This window comes from Styela clava, chromosome 3 (assembly GCF_964204865.1).
Source record: "Styela clava chromosome 3, kaStyClav1.hap1.2, whole genome shotgun sequence".
In the NCBI taxonomy this organism is placed as follows: domain Eukaryota; kingdom Metazoa; phylum Chordata; class Ascidiacea; order Stolidobranchia; family Styelidae; genus Styela; species Styela clava.
Window position 1 is genome coordinate 19033095 of NC_135252.1, and position 14922 is coordinate 19048016.

General features: G+C 35.5%; 1 protein-coding gene across 1 annotated transcript; it reads right to left on the reverse strand.

The window, feature by feature from the left end:
* Window positions 1-3263: 3263 nt before the first annotated feature.
* Window positions 3264-10978, reverse strand: LOC120342363 (uncharacterized). Its single transcript, XM_039411154.2, has 9 exons — window positions 10912-10978; window positions 9942-10116; window positions 9700-9789; window positions 9303-9424; window positions 8844-9021; window positions 8131-8252; window positions 4642-4935; window positions 3908-3992; window positions 3264-3513 (listed from the first exon to the last, which is right to left on the reverse strand). Exons 1-9 carry the CDS (start codon window positions 10961-10963, stop codon window positions 3492-3494), a joined length of 1140 nt encoding a protein of 379 aa, XP_039267088.2. The 5' UTR covers window positions 10964-10978; the 3' UTR covers window positions 3264-3491.
* Between the last annotated feature and the right edge of the window lie 3944 nt (window positions 10979-14922).

Consider the following 14922-nt stretch of genomic DNA (forward strand, 5'->3'; position numbering starts at 1 on the left):
ATATATTCTCTATATGTATTTTTATAGTTCGAGCAAGCTATTTCTCTCGTTTTCTCGACGCAACGACCACGATAGAAGAGAGATCGCCATCGTCATAGTGACGTAATGTTTGGATGGCATAGTCAGGTGAGGGTTAGAAATAACATATGCAAAAATCGTTATGCTACGCCCATGCCACTGGAAGTACTTGTGGTTGGTACTAAACTATACTAGACCCTGAAAGTGTGGCTCACTTTTCACTTATGCACATACAGACATACTGGCACCTTACCTAGCATGCAGGCATGGTTACCGTACGTTATCTACAGTCACTCTGCGATTAAGAGGTTAAAAAAACTTTTGCAGTCGTCCTACCGTTAGCTATAAAATCGTTGGAACCTCCGCTTTCCGAGTCTGAAAACCGGTATTCTGGTATTGAAAACTATGAATGATTTCGTCTTTGTAAAATTGATTTCGTCTAACCCGTAGTAGGCTAGTATATATTTACGGTCTAACACATGTCAGAAACGCCTAGGTTGTATTCTTCTATCAGACTATTCAGAATTATTAACAGAAGGAAGGCTGGAGCAACGAACCCACGAGACCCACGAAGTCTGGAAGTTTACAAACAAGTCTCTTCGGATAATTCCCACGCGGAATAAAAGATCTTCGTCAACAATTTATTATAGGCTTTCTACGCAGAATTAAGTTCACAAAAATAATGTGGAAGAGATTCGGTAATCAGTAATTTATTTTTTCACCATGCTGAAAGTACAAACTATACATACACAAATTAAAGAAAATACAAAAAATCGCATTCCAGGCTAAAAGGAGACGCCAAAAAACACGCCAACAAACGATTAAAAGCACGAAATTCACCAATTCAAACAGTATCTGCTACTTATCGACGATTGTTGATAGTTTTTGATAATAGTTATAGTCATAAGTGTAATAAGAATTGTAAGAAAATGTGATTTGTATAATCCTTCGAATATTGAGTAAATATTCAATTTTATTGTGTTCAATGTAACGACGATAATTCGGAACAAAATTCGACCATTGCCTATAGATGTAATATGACTACAGACAGTGGTGGGATTCAGCCGGTTCGCACCGGTTCTATAGAACCGTCTCACGGAATTTTATCGGATCAGCGAACCCGTTAGCATTACTGGTTACTGTCAATGTTCTGTTTGTAACAGAACCGACTGAAAAATATAACTTTTGTGAAAAAAACCGGCTGACAAAAAATTTGAATTCCACCATTGAATACAGATTATTCTCATGCACACAATCCTTGAACCGATCTTTTTAAATTTATGAGAATACTAAGGTCGAATACTTAAGGTAATTTCCCAAATATTTTGTGGTGATATACGAGACCACTCTTTCCTTATTGTTTTACAAAGATACCCGGAAAGGGAATTATGGACATGAACATTATCGACAAAGTAAAGCGAACGATTCGATATTTTATTTCTTTGTTCGACATTTGATATTTACATAGTGTTCAACTGGCTTGATGAATTATTTGTTCGTTGCAATTACCAGACGGAGATGGCACCATATAGATTGTTGATTGTTGTTCTTAGGAGTATCGTGCTGATGTTGCTTTGCGGGGCGAAACTGGTGAATAATGATGGAAGTATTTTTGAACAGCTGTGATTTTTTTCCTACTCAAGGACCGCTTCAGGCTCTTCTTTCGTCTATATTTTTTGAAAGAAAATTCTCCATCAAGTTGATTGTTGACTGATAAAACCAGCTGAACGATAAAACCAGGAGCCTATTCTAGCGGCAATGATAGCTGTCAAACAATACATTTGTGCTTTGCGCAGTTGAGCCTCTTGCAACTAACTGAGGCCAGTTGTGCGCTTAATGATACTCAGTCTATCATACATGTTCAGTTTACTTCGTATCTGCGCTTCATAATTCTTTAAAAAATACCACTGGTCATAGTGTTATACGCTGGAAAATTCAAATTTACGCCTTATGAATTATGTATTTGCAAGTAATTGCGAAATGTTCTGTTGAGATTTTAGCGCATAGTTCTTTGGAAAGTCTATCGATGATTCCATCTCGAATATTTTATGACGATTTTAGATTCTCAAAAGACTCTGAATAAAATACTCCGTGAAAATATTTTTGTATGATTTGTAGATATATATATATATCACTAATTTTATTTTGTTAGCTGTTTTGTCGCAGCCGTAAAATTTTATCTATCGAGAAGGTATTTTATATCTAGTTTTCTTGAAAGAGGGTTCGGAATAGTTTTTGTTGTATTATAACTTAAGATTTAGATTCCGTGAATTAAAGTAGTCTTTTGTTCAATCCTGAATTGCTTTATTATTTGATTGCTTTGCACGTAGCGCATATGGGTAAAATGTATACGCCATGTCCTAAAGCCTTTTTTCTTTAGTGATCAATTTTTCTTGCACAAAAATTAGGTGGCTTATTTGCTTTTTTATAAAAAGGAAAAACTCAGAATTCAATTTTATTTTAAGAATATAATTTAATAATCAGAATGAAAATTAGATCTCGGTAGCAAAAACATCATCATCGTCCATTGCCACTACAATCAAAATTAATTATAGTGACACAAATGAAACTAGCAATTATTTGTAGGCCTGTGGCTCATTTCAAAATATTTTAGTGGCCCTGCAATGGGTTAGAAACGGCCCGCTGGTTAGAAAACGTTGTCCTAAAGGTTTACGGGTTGTATCAAAGTAGCGTCATTAAATATCTCGAGTTCAACTCATTTGCCCACAACTGCGAAAAGTGCATTAAATTAGATATCCATGCCAAACCAAAAACATTCTGATTCTCCCTAAAATAGTAGATACTAGTAGATTGTTTGCTGCTTGTCTAGATCACAATTCGGATTGAAAGTAACTCATGACAACCTAAACTTTCTATATGTTAGCACTAATAAGGGTGGAGCGATGGCCAAGCGGTTGAAGCGTTGAACCACATCTCGGGTTCATTCCCCACCTTATCCAGTGTGTAACGAACTGGGAATACGATGCTGAACTGGAAAGATGCCGCTCCATTCAAATATAAGAAGCTACTAACATATCGTGAGATATCAGTGGCCGCTTGTACAGGACCGTAAGTGCGAGTGCGAGTAAGCGTCATATATTGCCGCAACGAATGGGTATCGTAGGCTGTATATCACAACGCATTACACCCTCAATACTGAATTTATTTTGTTTTTATTTCACCAAATTGATATATAAATAATATATCATATTATATTGATATATATAATAATTGATATATATAATAATGATATATATAATAATATAACAATATAAATAATATATCATTTATATTGATATATAAATATATATATATATATATTTATTTATATTAAAGAAATACCCAATTAAATAAATACATCAAGTTCGGCAATTTTTCAAACCACCACTGAGCAAATAATTTAAAATTAGTCAATCAATTCAACGTTTCGAATTTATCAGGATAAAATTGCGGCACCGCTGAGCTGGTCCATTTTAAACTTCTGAAGTTTGTTTCCTGAAAAATAACAAAGCAAAGTTTATTACATTACAGTTTGATTGAATGATTTTTTATTTATATAAAACAAGCGAACATATTTCAGTTCCCATTCCACTGGGCATGCATATGCCTACATTGCCATCTTTACAAAAGATTTTTTTTATATATTTTACGTGGGATATACTCTAACAGCTCGTTATGTTATTGAAAGTAGTATTTGAGTATAACCTTCAATAAACACGACCAATTTAAAGGAGAATTAAAAGTGTTAATGTTTTCTCAAAAACGAAAAATCAGTGGCTTCCCGCCCGCATAAACCCTTTTTGGAGCGAAGCAAAAATCTCAATTAAAATATTAATGAACTAAGTTTCTAATCCAAGAACGACCCCAAGATATGCAATTATCAACTTACTTTTTTTCCTTCAGTTTTTGTACCTCGGCAAAGAAATCAGGAGTCTTCTCCTCAACTTTTTGAAATTCAACTCCTTTGGGATTCACTGGTAATAAAAGTTTAGTTTGTAGTTGATTATAAAATAAACACAATAACATAATTTTAGATTCGATTTTTATACAATTTTTACTCGACATTTGTATAAGCAGCCACGGATATTCCGTGATATGTGCGGAGTTATTTGTGGGGTTCGAAATCTTTCCGGTTCGTCATTTCCCATAATCAATTTATTGTATTATGTGTATTCTGCGACACCAATTACGCATCACGCTTTGGCCTCGCGTCGCACGATTTTAATAATTTGGTACAATGCCTTTTATAGATTTTGTCACCAATTGAAAAATTGGTAATATGTACAGTACCATTTTTGGACTAAGATTGGATTTTTACAGATAACTAGAGTTCATAGACCCCTGAAATATTTCATGAGCTAACTAATTATCCTCCCGTTCACTGAGCATTTTCGTGTGTTACAAATGTGCACGGGTTAAGCAATCAGATATATCATATTTATATTGTAAATATTTTATCGCAAACTCGAAAGCAGCGATTTATATATAAACAATATGCTTATAATTATGTGGAGAGGCGACTCGGTGGTTTGGTTGAGGCTCACTGGTCCAATGGAGTTTTAAATAGCATAGTAAATGAATATGAATGGATAAAGTTAGTGCAATGAAAAAGCGCTTACAAACCTTTCAAATCCACAAAAGCCAAAACGTTCAGCTCAAAGTTGATCGCTGCGTTGGTGGCGAAGCATCGATATCTTCCCGCGTCAGTGAGATGAGAATTGTTAATCACGAGAGTAGAACTTGCCGATTCAATAGATTGATGTACACGTTCATTGCTGTCATTCGTGAGTAATTCTTCATCCTTATACCAACTGACAACGGGAAGAGGGAACCCTTTGGCGGTGCAGTCGATTTTGAGATTTTCTTCTTCTTGAAGTTCTGCTGATTCGCTGGATAACGTTACGGCCCATGGAGAAACTGAAATACCCAGAAAAAACAAGTTTGATTGCAATAACCACGAAAAGGTAACGCTTTTATAAAAGTACCATTGAGTTGTAGCCTCAAACAATGAGCATATATACAATGAGTGGAAACTTCCAAATATCTGCTCATTAATCCAATGTACCCTGCATTTTCACGTCGTCCAGCTAAATGGTTCGTTGCATATGAAGAAAGCACATCGTTCGCTGCAAAAATTCCTTGTTTCAGCTTGGTCGAGTGTGAAATTGGCCGTATTGAGGCTTTTAATTTTTCGATTCGTGTTCGGTTTTGGGTTTCGAAGTATGGTACGTTGAAAGCATACTAACTATAAGCATATGCATATTGGGAATACATATCTATTAGGCAGAAAACGTAGCTACAGAACAGAATATGAATCAGTCGCCACGTGGGGTGCGGTTATTGCTGTATTTATTCATTGATATAACATGGGACTCACATATTTATCCATGGGAGAGGAAAGCCTATTAAATGGCGAACCGCGGCCTCTCCAAATAGCTCTGTGCTCCATATGAACCCCCAGGCTGCCTGGACTTTGTGAGCTATTCGTATACTTATTAAAAACACTGATTTTAACTATAAATTACTCTGGGATATCTTGCCATTGAAATTTAAAATTTGCCATTTTCATGTCTTGTGAATTTACACAAAAAAGTTTGTTTTTTATTTTATTATTTAGAGTACATTTTGTTATCAATTATGATTTTTGCATGAATATTATTTAATTTTAACGATCCTTCACATAGTCATATATATAGATACTGTTGATTTGGATGCAATTATACTTTTGTAATCAATGGTGAGATGGAATAAAATTTTTTTCCTTTTTTTCTGTTTATAATACAATAACTGAATAACCGTATTGGTCTAGTTACGGTCTACATACCGGTACTGGTCTACAAGACATACCACAGTCTACAATCATACCGACACCAAGCAAGCAGTCCATGATTTCGAAAAACAAATACCGGTAGCGAAGAGCGAAGCAGTATTTACCTTTGACGCCACCGGTACCCACAAAAAATTCCGAGTTTCGCGTAGAAATAATTTACAGAATCAAACCGGACAGCCAGTGTTCCCATGGATAAAAAACTTTTTTTTATTTTAGACGAAATATCAGATTTCATGCGAAATTTAGAAATAAATAAAAGAAATAGCCTTCTGGCAAAAAAATCAATCTTTACTCACTGAAAATTTCAAAGCAATTGGTCCAGTATTCAAAGAGAAACGCGATTTTTTAATGATAATGACGAAAGAGAATAACAATAACAACAGTATTTTGTAAGGATCGTTATGGCCACTAAACGTGTCCAATAAACGTGTCCAATAATCAAAAAACTCCGCAAATTGGTAATCTCTAGAATACTCAGTGTTGAGTATTCACGTAACTCAGCTTTGGTTTAAAACACTGATACTTAACACATGAATAAATCAGCAATAATGGCATTTCTACGTGGTCAAAATATTATTTCTCCGCAATATCTCGGGAAATTTGCATAGAATACATTATTCACATGCCTTGCTCATCTGATTCAACGTTTCTAAATTTACAAAAACGATGTTGACGCGATTTACGCAAAATTAGAAATTGAAAAATATGATGGCGCAAAAATGACACAAAATAAAAAATTCTTACATTCATCGTTTCTGTTAAGACCAGTGGTGGGATTTAGCCCGTTCTATAGAACCGTCTCACGGAATTTTATGAGATCAGCGGATCGGTCAGCATTACTAAAAAAATATGTAACAGAACCGGCCGAAAACTATAACTTTTGTGATGGAACCAGCTGACAAACAATTTAAATCCCACCACTCGTTACGAGTTACGACCCATGGAAAGGGGGACGTGGGGCTTTGTATTCATTGATATAGGATGGGGTTAACATATTTACTCATGTGGAGAGGTAAGCCGATTCCCTGCTATACTTCTAATTTTTGTCTTCGTTGTTATTGTCAAGTTATCCCAGACTGCCAGAGTAATTTGAAATCGGAGAGCCCCGGGGCTTCGTATGGAGCGCCTCATAAACTATGATTGCGAGAAGCTGTGGTTCGCCATATATTTAGGACTTCTTATCCCTTTCATATCCCATGGATAAATATGTACCCAAATCCCATGCTATAATCAGAAATAACCGCACTTGACTTCATATTCTGTGCTATAGCTAATAGATATGCATTCCCAATAAGCATATGCTTATAGTTAGTATGCTTTCAACGTACCCTACTTTGAAACCCAAAACCGAACACGAATCGAAAAATTTAAAGCTTCAATGCGGCCAATTTCGCAACCGGCGCGGCCGAAGCAAGGGATTTTTGCAGCGAGCGATATGCTTTCTCCATATGCAACTAACCATTTAGCTGGACGACGTAAAAAGTGCACGGCATAATGGATAAATGAGCAAATATTTGGAAGTTTCCACTCATTGTATATATGCTCATTGCCTCAAATCATAAATTCAAATTCTGGTTCGTTTATTAGCCATCTTGATTACTTCATTTGTGATGTCATATTCACAAATTCAGTACGCTTCAGAAATCAGAAAAATAAGTGTTGCTCAAATTTCTCTTCTCATTAAGTTGAGTTGACTATTTTCGCGACCTTTCTTAAAACCTCCCTTCAAATGAAATGTGGTTTATTATTGAACAAGGGAGAAATGCTCTTTATATGGACACGAAATTCAAATGACCACGTCGAATCTAATGGGGAATGAAAATACATATTTTCAACGACAACTTGACAACTCCTTGCCCGCGTGCGCGAAATTCACTTATTAAGACCTTTAGTAGGTCCATGCAACACCAATTTTACAGATTAGACTGGTATGACTTGTAACATGCTATTAGGTATCAGTAACTAGTAAGATTGAGCACTAAGCTTGTGAAACGTAGCTAGCACAAACGTTACAGGGGACGCCACGTTCGAAAGTTTCACAGTTTTCTCATTTAAACAGCGTTACTTTGGGGGAAATATTGAATCTTATTAGAGGGAGGAACTTTGAAAAATTAAAAGTATTAACCCCCTGACAATTACATCCGTCTTCACTGAAAATTTGATTTCGATTGGTCGTTAGTTACGGCGAAAAGCGAAAACAACAGCACGACTAGCAACAAAAACGTAAACGAGTTTGCAATACTGTTCATATTCCTACTTTGTCACAAATAATTGAAACTCACTTTCTTCACATATGAAAGGCAGCTTCAAGTCCATGCAATCAGATGCCTTCAAACTGTTTATGTAGCTCATGTACACACAATCAGCAAATTCCGTCTCGATCCAATATTTGACCTCTGGGTTTCTGTATAAAAAATTTCATGCTTTGCAGAAGTTAATATGTAATGAACCCTAAGTAATTCCAGGTTATACGCAGTTAAAAAATAGATAACACCTTGTGATATATAGGGGGCATTTCCATTATGCGCCACGTAAAACTCTAACGGCGTAAAATCGTCAATATCAAACATTCAATAAGCATTGAATCTTGATACATTTGCCAGTAACATTGGTCTCTTCCGCGCATTAAGGGTATTCATAAAATTCAAACCAAGCAAGGGCGTAGCTAGTCCAAAATTTTGAGGGTTGGGGTCAATTTTTAATACGACGCTTACTCGCGCATTTCGCTCTGTACAAGGTCGACTACAAGACAAGCTCCACAGACTTAGGCTAATTCACTGTCGAAGTCAAGTACGCAATTTCAGCTATCTCGGTTGGTTTGTTTAAAGGAAGGGTTGATAGTAAGCTAAAAAAGTCGGTTATCGGAAAATATATCGCAATTCGGCTGAAAAATATTGACTATGCATTGCGTTTTAGTATGCGATACCTTTATTGAGTTCGTGACCCTTATTTCTCGTTCGAACGTAACGTAAATAAGTAAACGTAAAACATGTACCCTCGTAGTTTTTGTTTCAGTGTTTCATATTCCTTCTTCTCATCCACACGTGCCAATCGCATTCCGTTATTTTCGCAGGCTTTCCGAGCTTCCAAGAATGTTGCTCGTGAGTCTAGATTTCCGGAGGCGTCGCTGAATGTCAGCACACTGTTTTGGGAAGCCACTTCTTTAGATTGAGCTAAAACAGAGGCATTTCGTAAAATGCATTTATTATTGCTTCAAAGAACTTTATTTGCGATGCATCTTGCTAACTATTAGGAATACTCTTGCCAACGCACCTCTGATTACCCTGCGTGGGTTCACCGGTTTGTATCCTTTTGGGGAATAGCTAGACCGATATCTCAATTAATCGCATAATAACTGCCTTTTGTATGATACACAGTGGCATTGGCTACTAGCGAGTAGCGACCTAATTGAAATAATAGGTAGTAGGAAAATAGAACGCCTCGCTCAACTTACATTGCTGGCAGACATGTCCGTTCCTACTTTCGCATGCACGGTCATTCCAGGCCAAAGACGAGTAATATCGAATTTCAAGACAATCTTCATAATTTGTAAATTGGTCTGGTTGACCAGGTTGCCTAAACAAAAATCAAAACTTTTAAAAACTTGAAGTATGAAGGATTCTCACATCGTCGCATAAACAGCCTTTATTATGCATGTCAAATTTTCATCAACTGGGATCGAAATATTATTTTCAGTCTTTTATGTCACTCTTTACTTCATAGTTATTAGTGTAAATATCAAAACTAGTGAATGGTGTTTAATAATTTTACCTTCAGCGGCCACAAAACCCGCAAACACACATACGCTACAACGAAAAGCAAAAATCAATCAATCAAGGTAATTTACAAACCAATCTGTATAATAATCGTCGACTGCAGTTCCATCACTCCATCTGTAATAATCTTCTGCAACCGCGTCTGTTGCACCAATCCAAGTATATCTGCAACGTTAGAAATTTAGTAACCGATAACCGAATTCTGACAAACCCTGTATTTTAATAGCTCAGCACAAATTTAATGATACCGAGGCTGCTGATAACAACGATCTATATTTAATTTTTTAATATTTTCGGTCAGTTAAGAAAATACTTACCCGTTTGTTGGCACAATCTCTTCAATTGCTGTCTCTAGTGTTGCCGTCTTTGGCATTGCCAAGAAACTGTCATGTGCCGTGCATAACTCCCTCGATTTACACCAGCTAGCATAATCCTCCCCTCCCGCCCAATAACTGAGCTTATATCCACCAGCATACACAGTCTTGTAAAGAGCTAAATGTTACAAATAGACATCATTAGACATTAAAAAGGGCTTATGGTTCGTTTTTCTAAATTGTTACTGATGTTGTTGTCGAGGCGATTGGTTGTTGTGAGAAATATCGCTTTTCTCTGTAACTTGTGAGTCGGTCGATTTCAGATTTTTTTTATGCTCTTTATCAGAGGTCGGTAACCTTTTGTAGCTCGCGGGCCAAAATTAAAGGTTGCAAGTCATTGACGGACTGCACATATTTTTAGAAAGTTAAAAACCGAACGGATGGCCGATCACACTTTTTCACCCAGATCAGAAGTTAATTTTTAAGCAGCGCGCGAAGACTAACAATTTGAATATTTTCTGCGCCATTAAACCATTTGCACTTAGCATCAACTTTTCTGCGTTTAATTTCCATTTGTCTAATTATAATTAAATTATAGGCTCATTAAACGCGTAATTGTGAATTATATAATCGTTAAGTTATAATATAATTTAGTCTACACATGTCTCAAAATAAATTCTGTTACGTAAAGAATATAATAGTCAAAACAGCAGTTTTGTTACTATAATTCAGTCAAGCATCGTAGGTTGCCGACCCCCGGTCTACATCGTACGAAATGAGGTTTGCTTAATTTAACCATATGAAAGAGATTCGGAGAATTTCAAAAGTCCGTTTGAAATAATCATAATTGTAATACTCCTTAGATTGAAAATTGGTAAAATTTGAAGTTTTGAATAGTCTGGGAATTTTCTTTAAATGTAGCTCCTTGTCTTCTAATTTTATACAAGAAATATTTGAAAAAAAATCTACAAACCTGAGTGAGTAAAGCCTGCCGACGAAAGCAGAAGAATCAATGGCGCTAACATCTCCGATTTTTAAAGATTTACAGCTAACTTCACAGCTTCTGAATATTGACTAATCAAGAAAATTTTTGTTAGCAATTGTAGAGCACTGTCCTAAAAACGTTGAGCCTCCATGCTTAAATAGCCTTATCAAAGATAGAATATGTATAACCTCATATCGTGAGAAACATCACCTGCTATTAATGACGTTGAATATTCTTTTCTACATTTAGAACTGATAATAAATTGCGAGGTCAAGCAAGGTTCATTTGTTCCTCAATTTCCGGTAGAGGAAGATCCACTCAATTTTATTTCATTTTCAAAGAAATGGTTTGAGTAGGTTATATAGAATTGAAAAACAGTGATGCAGAGGTTTGTGGACGAACAATATAAAGGAATATTTTTTTGATGAATTAACGAAAACCATACTATTTAAAATCTGCAAATTGAAACTTGGTATTTCCACGAACTACATATACAATAACTTACTATGATAAATCTAAGACTTTGAAATTATGTAAAAATATAGATGAAGTATTTTAGCCCACATGAATACTGCCATTGTGTCCAATTTGAGATTAATTTTGACCGTCATTCATTGAAACAAATGACGGACAAGTGTGACAATATAAAATGTGCCCATGCGTCATAAAACATGTTCCTATTATTTGAATGAGGTAGCAAAATTTTGGACGATATACCGGTTTCCATAGAAATCGGAAAAAATAAAAGCAATAGCCTTGTAATGAATTTGTCCACTTTTGAGTATTGAAAACATGTAACCGAATCCATTACTGGTGTAGAGAAGAACCATATCGCATAACTATCTATAAGCCCACTTTGTCTTTTATAAAAATGTCACGGCTAATACATACACTTCCATATCGCGGGAAAGCGCAACTGTCATTGACGATGGAGCACAAATATTTGCACCCGATATTAGGAATGACTTGAGTGCGTAATACTTGCGTAAGTGGGGTCAAATCGTTTGTTTGTCTGACTGTTGATTTATTCGTCAAATTTAGGTAGAATCTACAAAAATGGATTCACTCAATTTATTTTATTCTGGATTAAAAGAAATATTTGAAGTATCTTGAACAATGATATACCGTATATATAAGAGATTGTGAGCAAAGAAAAAATCGATAGATGAAATATTACGAGTGCGACTAAACAGCTGAGAAAATTATAAAAATATGAGATAATTTACAAAGTATTTTAAAGTAAAGTAATTTTGATTCAGACAATTAATATTATGCGCCTTTTAATCGTTGGAGTTTTTCTGTAACCTTTTCAATATTTCTTTCTAAATATATAGTAATGTCATTTAATAAAAAAATTTGTCGAATTCAAAGAGTAACATAAATAATTAGGTGGTCATTAGTTAGTTACTTTCAACTAATTTGTAAAAATATTCTATTTTAGGAAAGTTCATGATGTTCTCGGTTTGTCGTAAAACAGGAAAGAGTAGTATGTCCTCAGCATGCGACACCTGCATAATTTCAGAAAACCCACTAGGCGGTCCCAAGGCAAGTCGTGTCTATTTTTCCAAGAGTAAAAAAACACATTCTACTCAGTAGCGTTACGTGCAAAACAAACGAATAGTAAAGAAATTCAGGATTAAACATCAAGTGTCTTTTAAACATGAAATCCGAATCGTCTGGTGCAATATAACGGAAACAATATACCTAGCGCTTTCATGCTGGTATTTTTTCAAAACATATGCTCGTTATTTGCTACGCTAATTTTCCATAGTAGGAAATTCTCTGTCATTAACCGCCGTCTAAGAGTATACTAACTTAGACACTCAAACACAGTTTTCCATTTTTCGAGCGTAGTAAAATTTTTGCGTCATCAGGCTCAGCTGCGTAGTCAATGTACAGCAACGCCCACGAACAAAACGCCTGCGCAAGTTGATTTTGGAATCGTAGCAGAAACCTGCGTATATTGATGCAGTAACGTAATCTAATATTCTAATGAATGTGGTGGCTGTTGATAAATTAACAAACTTGCTGAGCAGGTACTGAACAGTTCTACATTGGACAGTGAATTTTCCCACAGTTACTATTTGACGGTATTCAATAAATGATACTATGTAAACAAAGAGTAGACACAGCTCGGCGAACAATCGGGCAGATCTTGTTTTAATATCGGAAACGGGGCAATTATATGCATTTTGGCACATATTGCTTCCTCGCGGCTTAAAATTATCAACTGCGTCGGCATATTAACCCTGATGAAAGCTCAAATGTTGGTCCACGATCAGTTCGTCAGCCATGAGCACGCAATCCAGAAAAATAGTAGGTAATTGGTTAATCGTGGAGTGTAATATCTGTGGATGGGCCGTGAGTAGAAGGTTTGGTAGGGAGAGAATGATAACGGAGTGGCTATTCACGGTAGGTTAGGTGGGAAAGGGAGATAGACGGGATTTGGGCACGGATAGATTATGTAGAAGACGGGATTTGGGCACGGATAGGTTATGTAGGAGGAGGGTAATAAGGGTTGGGCGCGGGACGGTTAGTAAGGATTGGGGCCTTGGGCACGCGTAGGGTTTTGGTTTAATGTGATAATGCAACTACGTTTTTTTTTTCAAAGATAGAAAACATTTTATAAACTATACAATTTACTCATGAGCAGTGATGGATGTATGGTCTCAATGGCCATTTGAGTTGTCTCCGTCGTGAAAGATTCTCATTTAGATAGCATGAGTTTTTAACAAAAGTTACACAAGACGGGCACTGTCAATCAAGTGCAGTGCAATAGTTCGAACATATAGGCCTAAGAACACAAGATAAAATATTTACATCAGGATAATCCAGATAAAAATTACTGACCAGTATTTAGGAAGATAATAAAAAAAGAGAGCGATGATCAAACAGATTTATACAAAGACCAAGCATTGTTACTGACCCTATAAATTAAATTAAAACAGCGAAGTTTTGGCTAGTATTTAAAGAATTTCGTCGAACAGTAGCGAAGAAAGTCGATAAGTAATGCCAACAACAAGAATAGAAACAATAAAAAAAGTCCAAAGCTCCACTTCGAATCCAAATGTCAAAAATTAGAAACCAGAAATGCATAACAAGTCAGGTTTCCCAGTTTCAGAGATTATTTCAAGAATCTTCTCACTGAATTAAGCAATTACAATTTCTAAATGATGAAATTATTGTGTTTAATATTTAATGTGATACCGGTAACAAGAATATTGCCTCTTAAATGGAATTATAACGGCAATCAGTATACTATAGATAGAGTGATGTACAAAATTTCCACTATACAATTATATATATAATCGAAGTAGAATTCATTTTTTTTTAAATTATTCAATCGCATCCAGGAATTTAAAATCCAAAATATCAAGGGACGTTAGAATATTCTAATAAACCTCGTAAACTGCCAGGACATGGCGTCTACATTTTAATGAATGACTGTGAAGCAAAAATAGTCACAAAAATCATAATCGAATAAGGTTTTTCAAAATACAAAATTTGAATCTAGAAAATTTATTTTCGATCTTTTCAAGCTGGTATTTTGTCGTAACAAATGGTCTTTATTTGCTACACCAATTTTAAATACTTGACACGAAACCACCCAGTGGAAAAGGAATCATTCGCAATTTTAAGCTACCGCTATAAATCAGGCAGTCAAATACCATAGAAATATTACAATCTGGTTGTTTGTAGTTTCTAATTTATGGTGGAAAGGGACAAATGTAGGTGGGTGTAGTATAAAAATAAATTAAAAAATTAAACAAAAATCATCGACTAACAAAAAAATTAAGATAAGCAGGAAATATAACATGTTACTAGTTACATAATGAAGCACAGATCTGGAAAGCAAAACCAGTTTTGATGAATGATACTTCATAGTTTCCACGTTTGTTGTCGTCGTAGGCGATTTTGAACGAGAGTTATGTCTGTCAGTTGAAAACAAGAGAGAAAATATTTTTAGGCTTATGGCGAAATACAGGTTCTGATCGAAAG